At 34.5% G+C, this 20,866-nt stretch overlaps 1 protein-coding gene across 12 annotated transcripts in view; it reads right to left on the bottom strand.

Annotated features, from left to right (window-relative positions):
* Mef2c (myocyte enhancer factor 2C) overlaps nucleotides 1-20,866 on the bottom strand; it is a 161,153-nt gene that overhangs the window by 75,961 nt on the left and 64,326 nt on the right. For 8 of the 12 annotated variants that reach the window (XM_047554918.1, XM_047554919.1, XM_047554921.1 and 5 more), the window contains one exon: nucleotides 13,441-13,636. In XM_047554918.1, the coding sequence (XP_047410874.1) occupies nucleotides 13,441-13,494 (54 nt within the window). In that variant the 5' untranslated portion in view covers nucleotides 13,495-13,636. Of the gene's footprint in view, nucleotides 1-13,440; nucleotides 13,637-16,769; nucleotides 16,892-20,866 lie in introns of those variants that run through there. The other 4 variants (XM_047554912.1, XM_047554914.1, XM_047554915.1 and 1 more) reach the window with 3 other exon arrangements.

Genomic DNA, 20,866 nt, shown 5'->3' on the forward strand with positions numbered 1-20,866 from the left:
GAAGAAGTCAGGAAAATATACTCACAGAAACATAAAAATAATTCAACTAATTTTAATTAAGCATTTTGTACATGCCAAACATTATGTAAACAATATTTATTGAAAACTCTGTATCTCAGACATTTGATGGGTGTTGTGGCTTCTGCTACATGAAATAATATCTCTTTTGTTTATGTCACTTCCTTGTGGTTGGAGAAAAGTCATTTAATTCCTTAATGCTTAAAAGGAAATTTCTTTATTTGGAACAAAATGCATTACTTGACCAACACAGTTATATTTTTAGTCATGTCTAATGGTTTGAAATTGTATTTTTATCTAGAGTTGGGTGAATTCAGTCTTTGTTTTCAGACCAACATTTTCTCTATAGTGATCAAGAAAAATAATAGTATGTATTAACCCAATCAAGATGAATATGAAATAAAATCCACCATATTGGTGACTTCTTATCCTGTACTTGGTGAAGAGCAATAGTGGCATGGTGTCCCCTCCCCTTCCATCTGGCCACAGGCAGGGTCCCAGCAAGGAGCACTCAAGCACCCTTTGCTGAAGGAATGGACTGCAGAATGGAAATACTATTTTAAAGTCTGATTGTCTCAGAATAGTTTTCTGCTACCAGTAGATCATTTTTTGCTTATCTTTTGACAATTTAACCTTTCAAAAATAAGATTCTGAATATGTATACTTTTTTTTTTTTTTTTTACTAAAAGTTTGGTTAACATGATAGTGACCTGAATCTTAAGAGAAAGTAATTATATTCATTTGGAATTTATAATACAGAAATTAGATAACGTCTGCAGAGAAAAATGTACATACAGATGCTCTAGACTTAAAGACAAATATTTCAAGACGTTCAGAGAATAGTAGCTTTTATTCCTTGCCTGGATGACTCATCATGAAGGATGGAAAAATCCTAAGATAAAAACTGCATTTTACAATCACAGGATACAGAAAGAAAGGGGAGGATCAAGGGTTAAGGATGACTGTATTTGTTAAGCAAAAAATTATTTGAACTTTCTGAAGAGTTCTGAGTTTTAAAGAATGTGTACTTGGCAAATTGGTGAAATCCTCATGTACAATATTATATATTTGAGGTTGGTGGGTAGTAAGTTAGCTGGTTTAAATATGGCTAAAGAACTATACTTACAGAGGTTGAATTAATTGATCAATGTTAAGTTTAAGGAAAAGACTAGTACAGTTCCATGGAGGGAAGTAACTTTCTTGTTCCCAGGCAACATTTTTATCACTGGCTTAGATGAAGGTGCACAGGACATGCTTATTAACTTTGTGTATAGCATAAATCTGGGCTACCAAGTTAGCTCAGAGCCTGTAGGGTCTGCATCCTCAGCTCCGTCTATAGACTTTATGAAGCTGTGTCACAAACAAGATGAATCAAACAGAGGTAATTTTAAAGACTGCATTCATATTACACAAGCCCAGGTTTGAGGAAAATTAATGGTTGCTGATTTTGAGAAAAGGATCTAAAGTTGTGTTCCACGGCGAGAATTAATTATACTACTGATATTTCTGTTAGAACCACCTTTGGCATTATACGCAGTGTTGAGATTTCATGTTAAGAAGGCACTGACTAAATTAGATCATCTACAGGATAGCGGACAGATTGATGTAGAGTCTGAGACAATTTTGCATGAGGAGCCATTAAGGAAATTTGGTATGACTTATACCACTCAAAAAAAAAAGTTATAAGTCAAATATGAGATATTTTCCAAGGTCTGAGACACCGATGCCATATGAAGAGGCACATAAGGGGTTCCATTTTGTTTTACAGAATACAGTTAGAAAGCACTGTTGAAAGAGTAAGGAGTTCAAAAGAAGGGAAAGCCTAGTGATGAGAACTGTCCAAGAGGGGACTGGAGTGGACCTAGTGGGCCTGGTCTCACCAAGCTCCTTCCTGAACATGCTCAAGTGGAGGGGATATCAAGGTCTACGCAGAAGATGTTTCTGAGTTAAGAAAGAAACTGGACTAGAACACTTATTCTAGTTTTTAGATATTTAGATTCTATTTCTATGTAGTGCAGACTTTGAGAGAGAAGAGAGGATTACAGCACCTGGTATATGGTTCAAAACAAGCATTCCTTGCTGTGGTTTCATGTTAACCATGTTAGTGATATGAAAAGAATGTCTTATGTTTTGTCTATTCTATCTCATTAATACATTATAATTATCACTTAAAGTTTTCATATACCAAAAAATAAAATGAAGTCCTTTTTTTTTGTAGTTAGAGGAGAAGCAAAAGACTGTAAAGAATTTAAGTAGACAATCTAATACCTGATGTGCTGAAAACACACAGAAAAACAACTGTCCAGATTGACAAAGTAGGAAATACACATTATCACTTTTTTTTTTTTTTTCTCAGTGCTGGGGATCAAACGCAGGACTTCTCACATACTAGGCAAGTCCTCTACCATTGAGCTACATCCTTATCCTTGAAATATTTTTAAAGAAGTAGTGTATCATTATTGTACATCATTATCATCAATGTGGTATACAAGCAAAACCACAGAGATTGAAAATCATGTCTGGGTCATGCCACTTTTGAGCTGTATGCACTTGGGTAAATTGCTTAATATTTCTGAACCTATCTGCCCACTTGTAATACCCATTTGTAAAATAGAGGAAATAATAGGCATCTTATGGAGTTCTCCAAAAGACATAATATAAGTGTAAGTGACTTGTTGACTGTGAAACACTACACAAGGCACCCAGTATCTTTTTTTCTGATGTGCCAGGTTCAATTACCTCTTGTTTCACCCTGCAAAAGGCTGCTCTTTTAGGACCTGTCAACTTTTTTATTTACTTATGTCTACATTAGACTGTCTCCTTCAACTGGATCCTGGGCTTTCCTTAAAAGCCTGGACCACCTTCTGTTCATCTTTGTAATTCAAGTTCAAGAACAATACTTGGCTAAATAGTTGTTGAATGAATGAGTGGATAGATGAATGGAGGAATTATGCATTTTATACAATCAAAAATAAATAGGTGAATGAAAATTCTTACTTATGTTTAGACTATGTTAACAGGAAGTCTGCCACCAAGATGGGAAAATTTCTCATAGTTGTTTTACTTTTCTGTTATTTTAACTTAAAGTAAAAACAAACATTTGGTGAAACTGAGCAGGAGAAAAACAACTGAGACAAAATTTGTGTCTGAGTTTGTTGATGAAATTGGAATGTATCATATGTCTTCTAATTCTGCTTTTAGTGTTGACTTTGGCAAAGTTTTGAAAGAAGTTCAAAGACTTTTTATAATAAGCTATCTTGCTACTTTTGACAGTATCTCCTTGAAGGCATTTTATGGCACAGTTTATCATTCCCATTTCTCAGATGAATAAGGGGTGAATTGCCTTATCCAAGGCCACAAAACTAGTTCCTGGATGGACTAGAAATAGAATCTTTTCTACACAAAAGTCATCCTTCTCTACTTAGTGTTTCTTCCCTCTTTTAGTTAATTGTACATCTCATGGGCTGGAGCTTAGCACAACATGGATCTGTCTAGTGGTAATCAAATGGGGTATAGGTACTATCTTATGTGATATTATATTAACAACCACCAGAAATTCTGATGAGTACCCACAGAGTAGTACATAATACTAATTAATGTAAAGATAGCATTCTAGGTTGAAGTAAAAAATAATACTAAACTGAGAACAAGTTGGTTTCTGGATCCCAACTATAAACCAAAGCTACTTTTGTGGGGCTCTGCAGCCTAGGCTGCTTGCAGACATTCAGGTCATTCCCACTAAAGCCAGTGAGGACCATGTGCTCCGACAGTGGGTACATACTATTTTTGTATTTATGGATGTTTAAATTTCACAAAATGGGAAATGTTTTGGTTGGTAGCAAACATGGTTTGCTTATAGCAAGAATAAAAAAGATGAACCTCTAATTTACACACAATGTAAATAATAAGTTCTGAAAACAGAGGACAAGTTTTATGTCATTTCATGTTGGGTGGGTGAGTTAGTCTAACTACTATGTAATGGAAAGGGTATTTCATAATCTATCTCCATTCTATACTCTTGTTCTCTCCATCCACCCTCCTAGTCCTGGTCTTATTCAAAAGGTCACCTCAGAAGAGCTTTCTTCCATGTTAACAGCAGGAGTTCTTGTACCATACAGGAAAGAGTTATGAACCAATGAAGGAGAAAGACCTTTGGAAATAGCAGTCACTCACATCTATAAGAATAATTGAAGTCTAACCTTAAAGGACTTCAGAAACAACATTAACTTTATCTATGGTCTCAAATATTTCTTTCTACCAATCATAATGCTTTTGGCCTAATATTAGTCAAACCACACAGTACTCATTAAGTGGACTTTTTTAACCCTGTCCCCTCCTTTCTTTGCAGCATTGGGAATTAAACCCAGGTCTTCGAACACGTGAAGCAAGTGCTCTGCCTATAAGCTATGCCTCCAGCCCTGCCCATTTCTTTCACTCATGAAGTAATAGTAATTTCTTTGTCTTATAATGCATTTAAACTAATATACCCATTGAATTCTATTTTCAACATTTTTAAATTAGACATTTTTTTCTTCAAGTCAAATCATGATTACTTTAACTTTCATTCTATGAAAGTATTTTAGATTTCATCTTCCTCATCCCCCCACCTAGATTATCTCTGTTTTTTCCCAATTAAGGAAGCTGAATGACTAATGAGTAGGAAGATGGACAGTTCATAGAGACAATGTACTCTGTAATCCAAAAGCCACTAGGTCTCCCTATGTGTTTAAAGGGTTAGGGATGGAGTCAAGAGTCTGCAATGACAATCTTTAATTGAAAAAAAGGGAAATGCCCTCCTAAATGCTCCGTTTTCCCCCTCCCTTGTTCCTGACAGTAAGTAATGGTACAACTGTTCTGAAGTATTTCTCTTTAGTTTTATTTTGTTTAATTCAGTCTGTCATTAGAAAGGCTTGCGAGCTTTAGGCTTGATGATTACTCTTGGTGGGAGGAAGCAATGCAACTGCAGACTTGTGTTCTAGACAAGCACTCCTTTATACAATGACGGGGCCTGCCATCCTAAATGAAAGGCTCTTTAAAGAGCAGTGAGGGACTCTTTTAAGCAGACTGCTACCATGTGCTTGTAACCCTCCAGCACAACTTGCAAGGATGAGACAGCAGTGTGTTCTGCTGCAAAGAGGACCATTGTCCTCGCTAGCCTCAAGCAAACTGAGTGTGTTTCGCTGAAACGTAGGAGAACTTCCAAAGGATTTTCTAGCAGTAGTTCCTAAAATTCTGAACTAGATAAAAGGATTAAAATAAAGACTTTAGAGTATAAAATTTACAATTCTACTAACTCCTCACCCTAAGATGATATCCCAAATCCCAAGATAAAATTATACATCTTAAAAAAAAAATTATACATCTTGTGCACTGTATTGTGAGGGAAAATAATAGTCAATTTGTTCCCAAATAATTGAGTGCATATTCATGAACCTGAGTGTTTGTTAGCTCACAGAGTCTGGGCTTCAACATTCTGACACATTTGTCTCCATGAGGAAAGGGAAAGTTGATTTAAAATTATGAAATTTGCCAGGATCTAAAAGATTTTATTGTGGCCTATTTTTAAGCCTAGAAGTGTTTTGGCTTTTAAAAGAGAAGACTATAATGCAATATGCTTTTAATTTTGTATATGTGCTGTTCAGATCTGCTTGGTTTGTTAAAGGGCTGATTTACATTCTAAATCCAATCTGTAGAACCCGTCATAAAATAAATACCTCTGTTTCTCTACCTCATCTACATAAAATATATAATTTGAAACTGAGATGAATCAAATAAGCCAGATTAATATTTTGGGGCAAAAACATGTTTACTAGTTCAACAAAGCCAAAATGTACCTAAGGTAAAGGTCAAAGAATGCTTCATTCCCTGCTGAGCAAAAGCTCAGGAAGCACATTTGTCTATGTTTTCCTGTCATAACAGGAAGAGTGTAACTTCTTCCTTTCCACAATGGCTTCAGTTTTACCTCCTAACTCCAATATTTTCTCCCTCAGGGCCTTCCAAATCAATCCTTGCAAGACAGAAGGCAGGAGGCTGTCTCGCTTGTAGTTTCCAAACAGTTACATTTGTTGAAATGTTATTTAAATGTTAGTGATTTCTTAAGCTAAACTGATCCAATTTAAAATTAAAAGTCAAATTTCCAAACATTTAAATTGGTTCTCTTATTCCTATTAATGGTTCAACATATTTCAAGAGAAACACAAATGCACACTGCAGATTATGGAATTTTAATTTATGTTATTTAATTATGTTATTTAATTTTTTCTTTGCCATAGCCATTATTCTTGGAAAAAAATAAGTTCCCAAATTGACTTCACTAAGAGGACAATGAGATATAAACTTTAAAAATACTTTCTCCCTATTAATTTTTGAAGGTGCTGCATTTTAAATGGGTAAATTATGTTTAAGGGGAATTTTGACTGCAAAAGACATGCCTTTTGAAACTATTAGCAACATGTCTTTTAATCCACAGTTTGAAAGAAACCTCTTGGCTTATGTGGTTTATTTATAATGTTAATATTTTTAGAGCTGGTTTCTCAGTAATATAGTGTCATATATAGTTTATACATTTGCAAAGCAAAAGATGACTTGTAGCAAGCAGAACTGTGTGTACATGCATCCACAGATGAAAGGGCTGTCGATGTCAACTTCTTACCCAAAATGCATGAGGTACAATAAATAAAAGCCACAGAATACTTTAAATTACAATTTTGAATAGAAATTCTTTGAGATACAGAAATTAAAAGCAAAACAATAAAACATCCTAAAACCCTCCATTTCAAAATATATTTTTGACAGAGTTCTAAAGGAGACACTTCTTTCCCTTGTGAAAATTTTGGCCTTTCCTGGACTTCTAACCAAAGGAAATCTAATGAATGGGTTTGACAGCAGTTGGAATAATACCTTTCTGGCAACAGTGGAACAGATATAACTGATATAAATATAAAATGTCACACACCAGCTAAACATGGTGGCACATGTCTGTAATCCTAGAGACTCTGGATGCTGAGGCAAGAGGATTGCAATTATGAGGCTAGCCTCAGCAACTTAAAAAGATCCTGTCTCAAAAGAATAAGCCCCCCCCACACACAAATGTCATACACTGTAGAGAATACAGACAGTGTGTGTCATATACTATTGCTATGATTCAGCCACACAGTGGGGAAATCATTTGTGAATTATTTTCAGAGTTGCTAGGAATATTTTAAATTGCTAGAATTATTTCAAATTGCTGGGAAGAAACAGAAGTAAATGGTGTAACGTCCTGTCAAACACACATGTGAGCACTCTGGCTACTGCTTTTTTTGTTTTTAATTTGGAAATCCTTAAAAGTACAATTTATGCCATTTTTTTCCTTCTGGTTTTCTCTTTCAATCTTTTTAATCACCAGTAATTCCTACACTGAATAAAGATTTTGGTGATTTTAAGATTAATGAAAGAATGGTTTAACTAATATTCATGGGAAATCTTTAAGTAGGTATCCCCAGTATGCATCAATATACTCTATAATTCAATTCTGAGATGTACCACATCTTAATACATTACGATGATACATCCTAATTTTACTTATAAATGAGTTTAGTTTAATTTTTAATCCAAGTATAGAGTAGGCAGGCAGCTATTAAGAAATGATATTAAGAAAAAAAGGCATATCATCATCATTATAAGGTATTTTAAGGTTTATTTGGGGTTTAGAAATCAATGAACACTTTTGCATTGATTGAGCTTTTCACTAGAGCTGAAAAAGTTTCCAACTATTCTTCGACTAACGAGGATAACTCTGCTATACTATTTAAAAGTAAAACTGATGAAGCTGGAAGTTCTGTTCCTTCAGGCAAAGGAAGAACATCTGATCGGTGTGACTGCCTAGCTCTATTCTCCAGAGCTCTGTATAGTAATTTTCTCAAAACAATTAATTCATATTTCTCAATTAACCAGTTGTCCACATTTAAAGAGTGCATCTGTCTCAATTTTAACAAATTTTACATAAGGTTTTTAGGATGAAATTCCCAAATTTAGTATTGTAATTAACCCTTTAATTTACTGATGTTCTGGATATCACTTTGAAGGGAAGTTACATTAAAAAATCTCTTGGAAATTCTAGCTAAAATTCTAAAGGCTAAAAACAATGGAAAACAGGAGAAAGTAGGAAGTAAAAAAAATTTTCTTTTTAAAAAGTCATTTGAGGGAATCAATCCATCCTTTTTTAGTTTTCAGTTTAGTGTAGAATACACCAGATTTAGCTGAAAAATGTCAGTATGTGGAAACTGTCAGAGGCTGCATCTACACTGAGCACATTTTTCCAGCTTTTTTTTTTCTCTAGCTCATTGCATATAATGTATGAGTCACAGAAAGAAACAGATAGAAACATGAGAAGAGGAAATGTTAGAAAATTTAACAGCTATGAACTCTGAATTCTTTTTAGTCATAAGGGGATTCTTCTGTTCTATTAACAGGAGATGTAGCTAATTGTCTTTAATTTGTGCTCCAGTTATTGCACTGATAATTACATGAAATTTTGTTTGCTGGCAAAAGCTATTAGTGTGCCAGATCTGATGGAAAAAAGAAAACTTAAGGCACTTGAATATATTTTTTTCCTTAACTTACTATTTTAGGCCCTGTGTTATTTGCAAATATGTTCCCATTACAGTTGCTTAAATATTTAAGTGTCTTTTTTATAACAAGTCACGCAAATAAATTTGGGTTTACCTCTCCTGTCCCTTTCAAAGTAGGAAAGCTAAAAAAAATTGAATACAAACATATGAGTTTTCTCCAGAGCACAGTATGTAGTTTTGGCTAAGTATGCCTAATTTTTATATATCATTCCTCCTAATATAACAGATACAACAGGCTTCTAAATATATTCTGTTTGTGAAAAGAGTCATGTAAGGACAAAATTCATTTCAAAATCTGTTTCAGGCATCAATAGTTAAAAATTGGTATCATATGAAAGAGGTTAAGAGTATACGATGGCCTAATTCATGCAGATGCTTCGAAAGTAAAATGAAAAATGTAGCTGGAGAAATTGAAATTATGCTGTTAGCAAAAGTTATATATGAGAAGTAATAAAAACAGTGATGAGTAGGTAAAAACAATCTGGTCAAAAACACACATTTGAAAGTAAAGTTCCACGGGCATAGAATTTAGGAAGCTACTCTCTATCCTCGTAAACATAGCTCTTCGAAGTCCTAAGTGATCTTGCTTTCCAGTTCACACACCATCCTCTGCATGAACTGGTTCTTGCTGGGGTGTGACTCTCAGCCCCTTGTTAGCTTCTGAAGGCACCTTCCTGTTGCTGCTTTCCTCTGTTCCATTTTTCCTTCCACCCTCCTAATGCCCTTTTAAGGTAAAGCGCTCTTGAAAGGAAGATGCAGGTAGCATTCTTCAGTATGCTACACAGCACAGGAGTTGTTTTGATAGAAATCACATTAACTGTAAGAGCTAATGGTTCAGAGTATGTGTCTTAATAGATAAACTTAGGGAGCGCTTAAGTGCTAGGTGCTTTCCGTTTATCACCTCATTTCAGTGATAAACGAAAAGTGATGTAATGAGGTAGCTTTTATTTTTTTTAATGCTCATTCTACTGAGGAGCTCAGAGTAACCTGCTAGTGAATGATGCAGCAACTGAAAGTAGAACTAGGTTTGTATTATCTCTAAAAACCATGTTCTTAGCCATTATATTTTACTGGCTGCAGTATGACATAATAGGGGAAATAATGACATGGCTAGACGCATCAAGACATCCTTGAGAAACACATGCTTTCTTTTTTCTTGACTATGAGAGATCTGGGCTCAAATTCTGGCCACTCTCTGGTATTAACTATATAATCTTAATCAGAATTTAAGAGGATATTCAAAGCTTTGCATGATTTGGGCTCTGCTCAGCATCCAGTCTTTCCTCTCAACTTCCTAAAGTTATACACTGGGCTCAAGTCCCAGTGGCCTTCTTTGACTCCACAGCCGAGCTCTTTCCTATCTTGAGAAGCTTGGCAAATTCCATTTCCTCCAGAATGTTGTCACCCGCCTGACTAATCTTTTAGCTCCCATCTCTTAGCACTTCCTTAAAGAGGCCATTCTGTAACCCTCCATGGTAAATACCATACTTCCTTGGCATTTCATAGTGCTTTCATATTTTCCTTCCTAGTACATGAATGAAATTTTCATCTTATACTTCCATAGTTCCTGTCTCCCACAAACTATGGCCGTCTGACCAACTCAAGCCCACCTCAATTTTTGTCAGTAAAGCTTTTATACAGACACACTCATTCATTTACATATTGTGTATGGCTGTATCCAAGCTACCAGGGAAAAGTGGAGTAGTTGAAACACAGGTCAAAAATATGTGCTATCTGGTCCTTTGCAGACAACTTAGCTGATTTTGTATAGACAATAATCTGGATGAGATTCTTATCTGTCACTGAAGTCTGGTTTTGGGCAAACTGTAGTCTACTAATATTTGTTGATATAATGAATAAATGTATTCAACTATAAAATGGGATAACTAGGGATTAAATGGAATAACAAATTTTTGGAACATAATCATTAACTACTTTTATTAAGTTGTCTGAACATACGTATAAAATGAACTGACAATTCATGATTTCACTTATATTTACATACTATCTTAAGAAATCCACCTTGTCTAGACCAAAAAGTAAGTCATTTTTATAAATTTAAAACTCCAGAAAATGTAAAATAAAAAACTGTTAATTTTTATCCTCCCCTAAATTATTTTATGTATACAACCAGAGTTTCTCAATTCTAGCTGTTCTATACTTCCAATAACAAAGGCAAAATTTAGTTTAAAACAGCCAGGTTGTTTTACAACAGATTTATTCCTTAATGATACACGATTTATCCCAGAGTATATTTCATTGTACCCTTGAAGTCATTCTTTCTTTTTTTGGTAAAAACATACCCTGTTGTGTGTAAAAACGAACAAGTGCAATGGAAGAGAAGTCCTTACAAACATTTAGGAAACAGTGAGCCACTGTGAGGTTCTACTAGACAGTGTATGGTGGGGCAGCTGCAGAAGGGCAAAACAGCTAGCATATGTCTTCTCAACATGTGAACACACATTTAAAGGAGGCCCAGGGTAGGGGTGCCTCCACACATCTGCTGGTTTTGATTATCTATTAGAAGCCACCTACATACTTCAGGCTCTTGAGACCACTCTCAGAGGAGGTGAGAGGTAAGCAAGACAAACATGAGTGTGGAAGAAAGCTGTTTGAAATGGTCAACAGCCATCTAAAACAATCACAAAAATACATATTAAATCACAATGATTTTCACTTTTACTACTCCCATTTAAGAGCACTGAGTTAAACAGCCTATTATACTTATTGACTGGAGAAAAGAATAAACAGACCCTAAATTTACAGAATAAGATCAAGGAATCCATCCATCTTTACAATCAGAGAAAAAGTTAAACTAAACTAAATTTAAATAATTTTTCTTTTCCTAAAATTACTAGGACTTTTAACATAGGTGAGAGTAAGGGCAAACCCAACCATATTTCAATTTTCAAAGTTCACTTATTAGCTCAAAAATACGGTGTTAAATTTCTTGCAACCCTATTGAGTCTTTTTTTTTTTTTTTTAATGCTTCTGCAGGTCTTTTTTAAATTTAGTTGTAGGTAGACACAGTACCTTTATTTATTTCATTTATTTATTTTATGTGGTGCTGAGGATTGAACCCAGTGCCTAACACATGCTAGGCAAGAGCTGTCCCAATGAGCTCCAACTCCAGCTCCCTACGTGAGTTTTATGATTTTTTTAAATAAAGTATAATAAAAGCTCATGAATTAAACTGGCAAAATTTTTATTCTACGTTTGTTAATTTTATTCTGTTTGTTAAGTGAAAGAAAGATACAATGAATCTCATGAACCCCCAAATTACTTGGTGCTATTAATACAATTACTTGGTGCTATTAATACAAAGCTAATTCATGTGATTTTTGACTGCAACCAAAAACATTCTAGTACAAATAACAAAGTCTAAACAGTCAATGGTACATGATGTTTGATATTTCAGTCTTCATTTCAAGTTATTTAGTCATTTAAAAATTAAATGGCTTAATACCATTATTGCTATTTATCTTGACCTGTAGTAATAAACAATGTGTATAAAAACACAGAAGAAATTAATCTTAAATGTTTGTATCATTCATCCTTTAGTTCAATATTCAGTCTGTGTACCTCAAAATTTAAAGTAATTTAAAGGCGTACAAACTTGAAAACCTAAAAAGCTCCTTAGTTCTTAATGGCCTAGTGCTTTGATGGCATAAATAACAATTTCTATTCATTATAATTTGTTAAATATAACAATCTCAAGTTTTGAAAAAAATTAATCTATTATAGTCTCCCTTACAAGTCTAGGAAGATAAAAAAGGGACACTTATCAGAGATGAGGGTCTTTATTTGGAGGAATCACAGAGGGTGATCCCAATGCTCTCTTTGGCTTTCTTCAGGGTAAACAGGCAGTAGGCACAACACTGTTCTCTCCCATAGCTAAGAAATGCCTGTTCTAAAGGTTCCATGATTCACATGCAAAAAGTTGGGGTCCAGCAACACTGTAGTTTCTCCCAAGGATCATTACTTGACATTTAACATTAGTATGTGTACAAACCACCCAGCTGCCCTTACACAGCCTAGCTAAATCTATTCTTCTCAAGTGTGAAGACACATGAGTCAGACCACAGGCATTCTAGTCTTTAATGTCAACTAGAACATTTGGATGTGTAAAGTCTTCAGAACTGATTAATTGTATCATACAGACATTATCTTTGGAGTTCTAGAAAAAAATATAACACCATCTGTCTCCATATTTATAAAATGCAAGGTTTGAATAAAATAGTATGAATTAACTGAAAGTTCTTGCCTATATGTTGTGTGTTACTAATACCTTGTGTGGGTGTTTTGTTGTTGTTGTCAGTATAATCTTAAAATGTTTGGAATATATTTCAGAGTCTCTTTCATAGTGAAAAGAATGAAACTCATTTTTAGACAGGATATTTAGCCTATAATACAAACCTTTAAATGGATGACCACAAAAGGCCTAGTTCCCATGAATATAAGAATATCTTTGTTTGATGATGCGTGCAATGTAGCAATGCTATGCTTATTAACTCCTAATTATTAAGCTATTCATGTCATACAAGAACAGCTCCCATTTAAAATTCATGTTGAAGTAACAAGTGAATAATCATGAATGTTTAAACTATATTTCTAACAGTTAAGGTGATTTCCTTTCCCCATTTACATGTAAAAGACTTTGAGCACTTAAACTGACCACATTTAACTCCTCAAACTTATCTTACTGGTGTTTACCAGTTCAAAAAGTTTTCAGTACCCTTAACGTATCTGGGGAAAATGTACCAAATAATCTATGTAAATAAACATACAAAGAAAAATTTACCCCACTCACCTGTCTGTTACGTTCATCCATAATCCTCGTAATCTGAATCTTTTTTCTCCCCATAGTCCCCGTTTTTCTTCTCTCTCTCGTCCCTGAAATTATGTATTTTTTCCTTCCTTTTCTTTCTCTTTCCTGTTTCCTTCAAACAAATCTCCTTCTTCAGCACTTGCACAGCTCAGTTCCCAAATTCCTGCATCCGTTCCTGCTGAACAAAAAAGAAAAATTAAATAACACTTTAACAACAAGCTAGTTTCATAAGAATGATCATACTCTAATTTCATCCAGGAAATAAACTACAGGAGAGTAAAATAAAAAACCAAATATTTATTAAAAGTATATAGTATATCATATGCAGGAGCATATCAAGTAGGAATCATTTGCTTTTGTAATTAAAATAACCTCATAAGTAATTTAACAAGACATTTCATTTAAAAGATGAAAACTATGCTTTAACATCCAACACTTGAAATGTATTTTTTAGTAAAGAGTTTCTTAATATTTTTTAATAAAATTAGGTGACAATTTTCACCCTCCTATTATGAAAAATTACCTAAATCAGCGAGTTAATGAACCTTTATATACCTGTGTATGCTAAGTAGGGCAGCTAATTCATTTCTGAAGGGAAAACAATCTCATGTTTTGACAGCAGAGGTGATAACGTCCCTAGTTATGCAAATAGGATGGACGATTATGAAAGTGCTATTTGATATATGTAAATGTCAACTAATTTAAATCTAAATCCTTTAATCATATTTAAAAAAATCCCTGCTCTGAGAACACTGTTAAAGTAATGTGGTATATTTCATTTTACATTATAAGCATCTGTCAATAGTGAGATCTTTCCCTTTTCAAAGTCCTGAGACTGTATGTTGAACACAAGAATCAAAAAAAGATGATGAAAAGAAATGGTGCAAAAAAAGTTAAATTAATTGTTCCATTTAAAACTATATTTTTATAATAAGTCATTTAAATTTAAACATTTAAATAAGACATCATATCTCTTTGGGGAGTAAGATACAAAATTAAAAAAGCTTGATATTATATACTAGAGAGCTCTAGGTCATGAATTAAAATCAAAGTACTGATCATCAATTGCATGAGATAAACTCAAGGAACACAGAATAACTAAAATATATTTTTACTAAGTTTTAAATTATATCTGAAAATATTTGAACATAATGAACATGAGTTGCTATGAAATGTGGAAGTTAACAAGAAAGCATTCCACAATGGTTTCTTCTTTGCAAGCAAGAGCTTCAATTATTTCATCTTGTTTTATGTCAATGAATACAACTACTTTACACACTGCTCAGAATTTCCCTGTTTATTTTAGTTGGTGTCTGACAACGGACTTGATAAATTCCCACATGTATTATGTAACGCTAAGCCAATGTCCCGGCTATTTAATAGATTATTTGGCTCCAGTTCAAGGTTCTTGGAACAGGAAGGCTGTTAAATACTCTGTCTGATCATCAGATGCCTTTTGATATTTTTAAATTTAATTTCTAAATTTTTGTCACCTTGAATACATTTTTTTAAATGTAAGTTTCGGTGATTATCTAATTGCAAAAGCTATTATGATATAATTAGTTCTGGTGGATTAAGCACTGCTTAAATACTAAGACTATCCATTCTCTTCTGCTTAATGCCTTTCTACTAACCTGCAGGTCGGTTCTGCCTCTCAGAATGTACATGCTCAGTTATATCCTGGCCACGGTGCTTATCAAAAACTATTACTCCAGCTGCATTTTTAAGTGTTGGAAATAGTTCAAAAGTTTTAAAAAGTTCCATAAATAACACACATTTGACAAACATAACATTAGAAAACATTTGCCATATAACTTATATTAAAATCACATTAAAACATAAAAAAATCCATAAGGCACAATTGCATCATGTAGTCCATGTTGCCAAACACCATCCATCTATTTTTAGAATCAGTCTTAAATATCACTCAACTGGGTAACTTCCCTGTGTTTTCTGTAGTCTTACCTTAGAAGCAAGAAGTACATTAGAATGATATTTCCCACGCACGTACCAGACCCCAAAGAGACAAATAGGCTCTCTCTATTTCAGAAAAACCAATCCACAAATCCATGGTAAATGCACATGGGACCATTTCCCTTCCTTTCATTTAGCTGAGGCGGGTGGCACTATCGGCTTACAGAACTTTGCCTGCCTAAGCGCTTATTCACTTTAAGGTGGAAGGTCAGGGTGAACAGATTAGAGCGTGGTGACAAGGCAGAGGGGATGCGAAGGTCTACAGACCCTGATTTCAAAACATAAATAACCCAAAAGTAGACAGACATCCTGGAGAAAAAGTATCCTCAGAAAGACAGAGCCAGTGTCTGATGAACCAACTCAGAAGGGTCACTCTGCATCACCACCTGAGTTTCACAACTTTGAAACGAGATGCTTTTCGGAAAAAGCAGACTTAAAAAAATGTTTTTTAAATATGATGGAAAATATTTTGTCAGAAGAAATGTATGTGTGAATGTATAGTATGTGTATATGTGTGTGTGCATGTGCATGCATACATATAAAATGGTTTATAAAAATTGAATATATTTTCCTTTTTGAAATATGCAAGATAATGGAGAGAGGCACAGGTTTAAATTTCAGTAGAAGTAAACTTTTTTGTTTTCTGTATGAAAAAATATTTCTTGAAGTATTGCTTTCTGAACATTCATAAAATGCAAAACTGATATAAAGTCCATGCAAGAGTATAAGAGTAACTCATGGTGCTGATACCACTGAGTAACTGTAAAGGAAAATATGTCATGAAACATGTAACTTGGAGCATTTAATTGTGGCCACCATATTTCAAGGATGTCAATAAAAATGCAAAGATTTAGGAAAGTCAACAACAACTCACACATGGTTTTCTTAGCATAACTATTTCTCTAACCTGAGTTTTGAGCAAAAACTATACTGTAAGGTCAGTTTCAAGTAATAATTTGTAGGAGGCCTAAAGAGGCATAGGAAGAGATTGTATAACTTTAGCAATCTGTTAAACTGTTTTGCACATATGTTAAAAAAAAAAAAAAAAGAATACAATAGCTAAACTACCTGTAGTAGAATTTCAAGTTATGCTGAGAACTTTCATTATATACAAACATATGCTCAAAATAATTCCAGGAGTCTTGCCACTATTTTTTTCCACATGAAAGAACCATTCTTGGAAATGACAAAGTTACATATCAACAATCAGTAATTTTTTAAAAAGAAAGGAAAAAATGCTCTACTGTAGTTACACTCTATGGAGTTATAGTCTTCTGCATCCCCTCCACCCCTTTCTGTCAACCGAAGTAAAAGAAAAATAAAATCAGACTGCTTACTAAAAAGGGGAACTTCATTGTGGCAGGCTTCTGTTCACTTTGAGTTTGGCATAAGCAGACAGATGAAGGCAAAGTGTATGAGACCCGAGTAGAGAAGAATTTCTTCAGGACAGATGCTAAAGACCATTCTCCCACTGGCTCTCTCATTTACAAACAAGTTCCCCCCCAGTGACACACTCCACCCCTCCCCCTTCCCTCCCTCACTCTTTCTTGCCCTCTTCCTCCCTCCCTCCCTCCCTCCTACAAATCCCTCCCAGTAACACAGAAGAATCTTGACAGAATGGCAGGAAACACGCACAGACTGGTCAGGGAAGGATATGATGTCAGCAACCACGAACAATAAAAGGTGTAAAGGTGCTTCCTTCCCTAAACTGTTCCAGAAGTGTAAAATGGGAACCAAAACTCTCCACTTCCTTCTCTGAGCAGAACCGTCTGAGTGTGCTGTGCAGCACCCCACACACAGGCCTTGGTGAGGTTCAGATAAGGGACACTGAGGGAAATCCTGACCTGGGACATGATTTCTAATTTCTATCTTTAAAACACCTGGGAAAAATACTATTTCGGCTCTAGGTTTGTGTTTTGTTATAATTACTTCAAGAAATAAAAAGAAGAAAAACTCACACTGACTTTGATGAAGCAGCAGGTGTATATCTCAATCACCACCTATTCGTTCCTTACAAAAATTATCCAATACAGTTAATATAGCCATATAATCTAAATTTTTCCCTCAAGGCAAATGAAGAATTCTATACAAACAAAGAACCAAAAAATATAAATTATAATTGTTGGTAAAGAAGTGAATCACAAAAACTGGCCAAAAAAAAAAGCTTGTTGGTGAAATATATTGATTACCTTTTATGCTTGGAATAAAAAAAAAAAAAGATATACTGGAGAGAAAAGGATTATTATGTTATTGAGGGTTTCGAGGTTCTTTAAAAAATTCAAAGTAGGAACCAAATGAAGTAACTAACATAAACTTTCAGTTTATAGTGAGACTTTATTTTAATTTCATCACTAGTAGTTTCTTCCTAACGTGGAAACGGCAGCCTACCATAAAGTTTCTGTAGGAAGAAAGCCACATATCAAGTGGATCTGAGTCATCATCAGATTTCAATCATCTTCCCACAACACTTTGATTTAGAAATTAAACATAACCTTCAGTTATGTGTTTTGATCTTCAAGTGAGACTGCCATGCCACATTAAAAGATGTGGGAAGAAATTAATTCTCTTCTGCTAAAATTATCTTTGCAAAGCATGTATTTTGCTACAATAAGTACAATGCAGTCACTTAAATAAAAACATAAGGATAAAACATTAGAATATGTGATGTCAATTTGCAAAGAAAGCATTCTGGTGTTCTTTTATTCATATTGGCAAATAACTTTTTCATTGACTTATATTTTCACTAACATTAGGAACCTCATCGAATGTCTCATATAAATTCAAGGCTGAAAATTAAGCACACTATATCATACAAGAAGAAATACCATTGTAAAATAAATACAAGCCAGATACCTTGTAAAGGGCAAAAATGATCATAAGCCCATTTGCTGTAAGCCTGGTATTAATGATTCAACAATTAAATGATTCATTATCATTTTAGATGGAAAACTTAGTTCATTATGTTACATTTAGATACATTTAACTTTCTACTTTATGATTTACTTGAAAGACATATGAGGTGTGCAATTATACTTTGGTTAAAAAGAACAAGGAGAACTTTTACCTTGTTTCCTTTAAGAGCTATTCTGAACTTCAAATGATATAATCAAATTATTACTATTATTGGTGCTTGATTATGTGATGAGTTGACAATGTTTCATTGGTCCTGAAAGTCACTATTTCTAAGCTTACCATGTATTTTATAAAATGCTATGTTATCCTAGCTAAGAGGGCCAAAAGTTCATTTTCAGGTCATATAGGCAAGACTCATCCTTCTGAGGGTAACAAAAGAATAGCCATTTTTTCCCATTGGATAAAGAACACCATGCCAAACACTAAGTTATTTTCTGAATTTATTTGAATTTCATATCCATGTAATGAATTTTGAATCATCTTTAAATCCTAGTAACATGATACTGCACGTGCATAAAACTGATAGGATTGATAAGTTTTTCTCAATCTCTGTCATGCTTCTTCCTACCACAGGGCATTTGCATATGCAATTCCTTCTGCCTGGAATGTTCCTCTTTCCCTTCTGTGTCTCCTTAACTTCTCCTCTCTTCTGTACTGGCTCCGGTTTCCCCACCTAAGGAAGCACTCCATGACTTGATCAAATCAAATTACCCTGTCACAAGGTCACAGGGCATCAAGTCCCTCTCCTTTGTAGAATTCACCATAGTAAAAACGGTTTGCCCAATAAATCTGTATTCCCACTATCTATCCCCAGCCAGGCATACGGTAGAAGCTAATAGCTACTATTTGACTAACTGAATTAATTTATTAAAATTTGTTTCCCTTACCTGAGGTATTTCCCTTAGCTGCTATTTTAAATGCCTATTCCTAAGAACATTTTTCTATTTTTGCTTCTACAGAAATAGATTGATAAACTCACTTAAACACTTTTATCAAAGTTGTATAGCATCTCATAGTTTGGATAAGAATGATTTATACTGAGCAGGGGAAGTTGACTAGATTTTGGAGTCAGTAATCTCAGGGCTTGAATTCTAGCATGGCATTTAAGACACTAGGTAACTAGGAACTGGTGACTAAATCCCTCAGAACTGTTGTTTACTTGTCCTAACAGAAATCAGGGAAACAGTTTTTCATTTGCAGGATGATCATGAATTGCTGGGTGCACGGGCTACTATTTGTGAGGTTGCTTCAGTTTTCAGGGCATAAACTGAAAGTCATACCATGGAGGAAGGCCATCAAGTGAACAGCATAGTCCTTACTATATACCACAAAGACCGCTCTTTACAAAGTTAATGAGGAACAGCTTCTAACAGACCATGCTTCATTTATCTTGTAACAATAATCACTATATGAAGAAAAATTTATAACATTATAAAAATTAAGAAGTTTCTCTTAAGTATCAGCCATGAAGAGCTTCAGGCTGCAAAAGTAGAAATAACTAGGGAAATATATCAATTTTCCCAATGACCAGGGCTGCTGGAAACTCTAAGTTAATGCTTTTAGTCCTACTTTAATATCTTTCCCCAAGGACAAAAGGAGATGAAATGTATGTCAGAAATATAATAAGGCTAAAAAGGAACTCGTTTTGAAAACCCCTGCAATTAATTTAATAAGTATGCCTAACCTGCCATTATCACTTACATAAATCATTTTATTTACACAGTTCTAGAATTTAGGAGACACATACCTTTAGACTACAGCAGTGCATTAAACAATTTAATAAACATGAGGGAAACACAGCTTCCCTGTCACAGTTATGCATGGTATATTCTGTCCTGGACATTTTTTTTCACACTGCAGCTAAAACAGCATTCTGCATTCCCCATGCCAAAATAAACTCCAAATGGTCTAAATATGTCAAAAGCCTCGTGCTCTTCAACCACACCACGGTTTTTAGTATTTCCACATCAGATCCAATAATTAATCTAGGGTTCTATCAAGTCTTTGTTTTCCTAAGTTTTCATAACAGTGCAGCCACCATGTTTTCAGAGGCCACTTAGTGATGTGGCAGGGCTTACCACAAAGGTAAAGCCGCACTGTCTTAAGCACAAAGCAAGAGTTACTATTTAGCATCGCAGATTCCGTTCTGCTCCCCAGCTGTAACCTCTCAATAAGCACATGCAGCTGGATTTTTTTTGTTGCTGTTCCTGAACAAAGCAAGTTAAGCACATACACCACCACCAGCAGTGAAACAAAACTGTCAGTCTCTGAAGCGAGCTAGGCTTGAAGTGGGACACGTTGCTATTATACATTTTCATCTTATTATGACAAAAATCGGAATTCCCAGGCATCTCATGATCCTGTTAGGAAAAATAATATGTTCATTATTTTTTCAATCTTTGCTATACCAAATTTCATGATTAAAGTGGAAATGTTCTACGAATATTTTCTCTTCAGAAGTCTGTATGTATTATACACGTTTTTTTTTAGCCTTGATGCATTTGTGTGTCTCTATGTGTGG

Source organism: Sciurus carolinensis, chromosome 6, assembly GCF_902686445.1.
Source record: "Sciurus carolinensis chromosome 6, mSciCar1.2, whole genome shotgun sequence".
Classification (NCBI taxonomy): domain Eukaryota; kingdom Metazoa; phylum Chordata; class Mammalia; order Rodentia; family Sciuridae; genus Sciurus; species Sciurus carolinensis.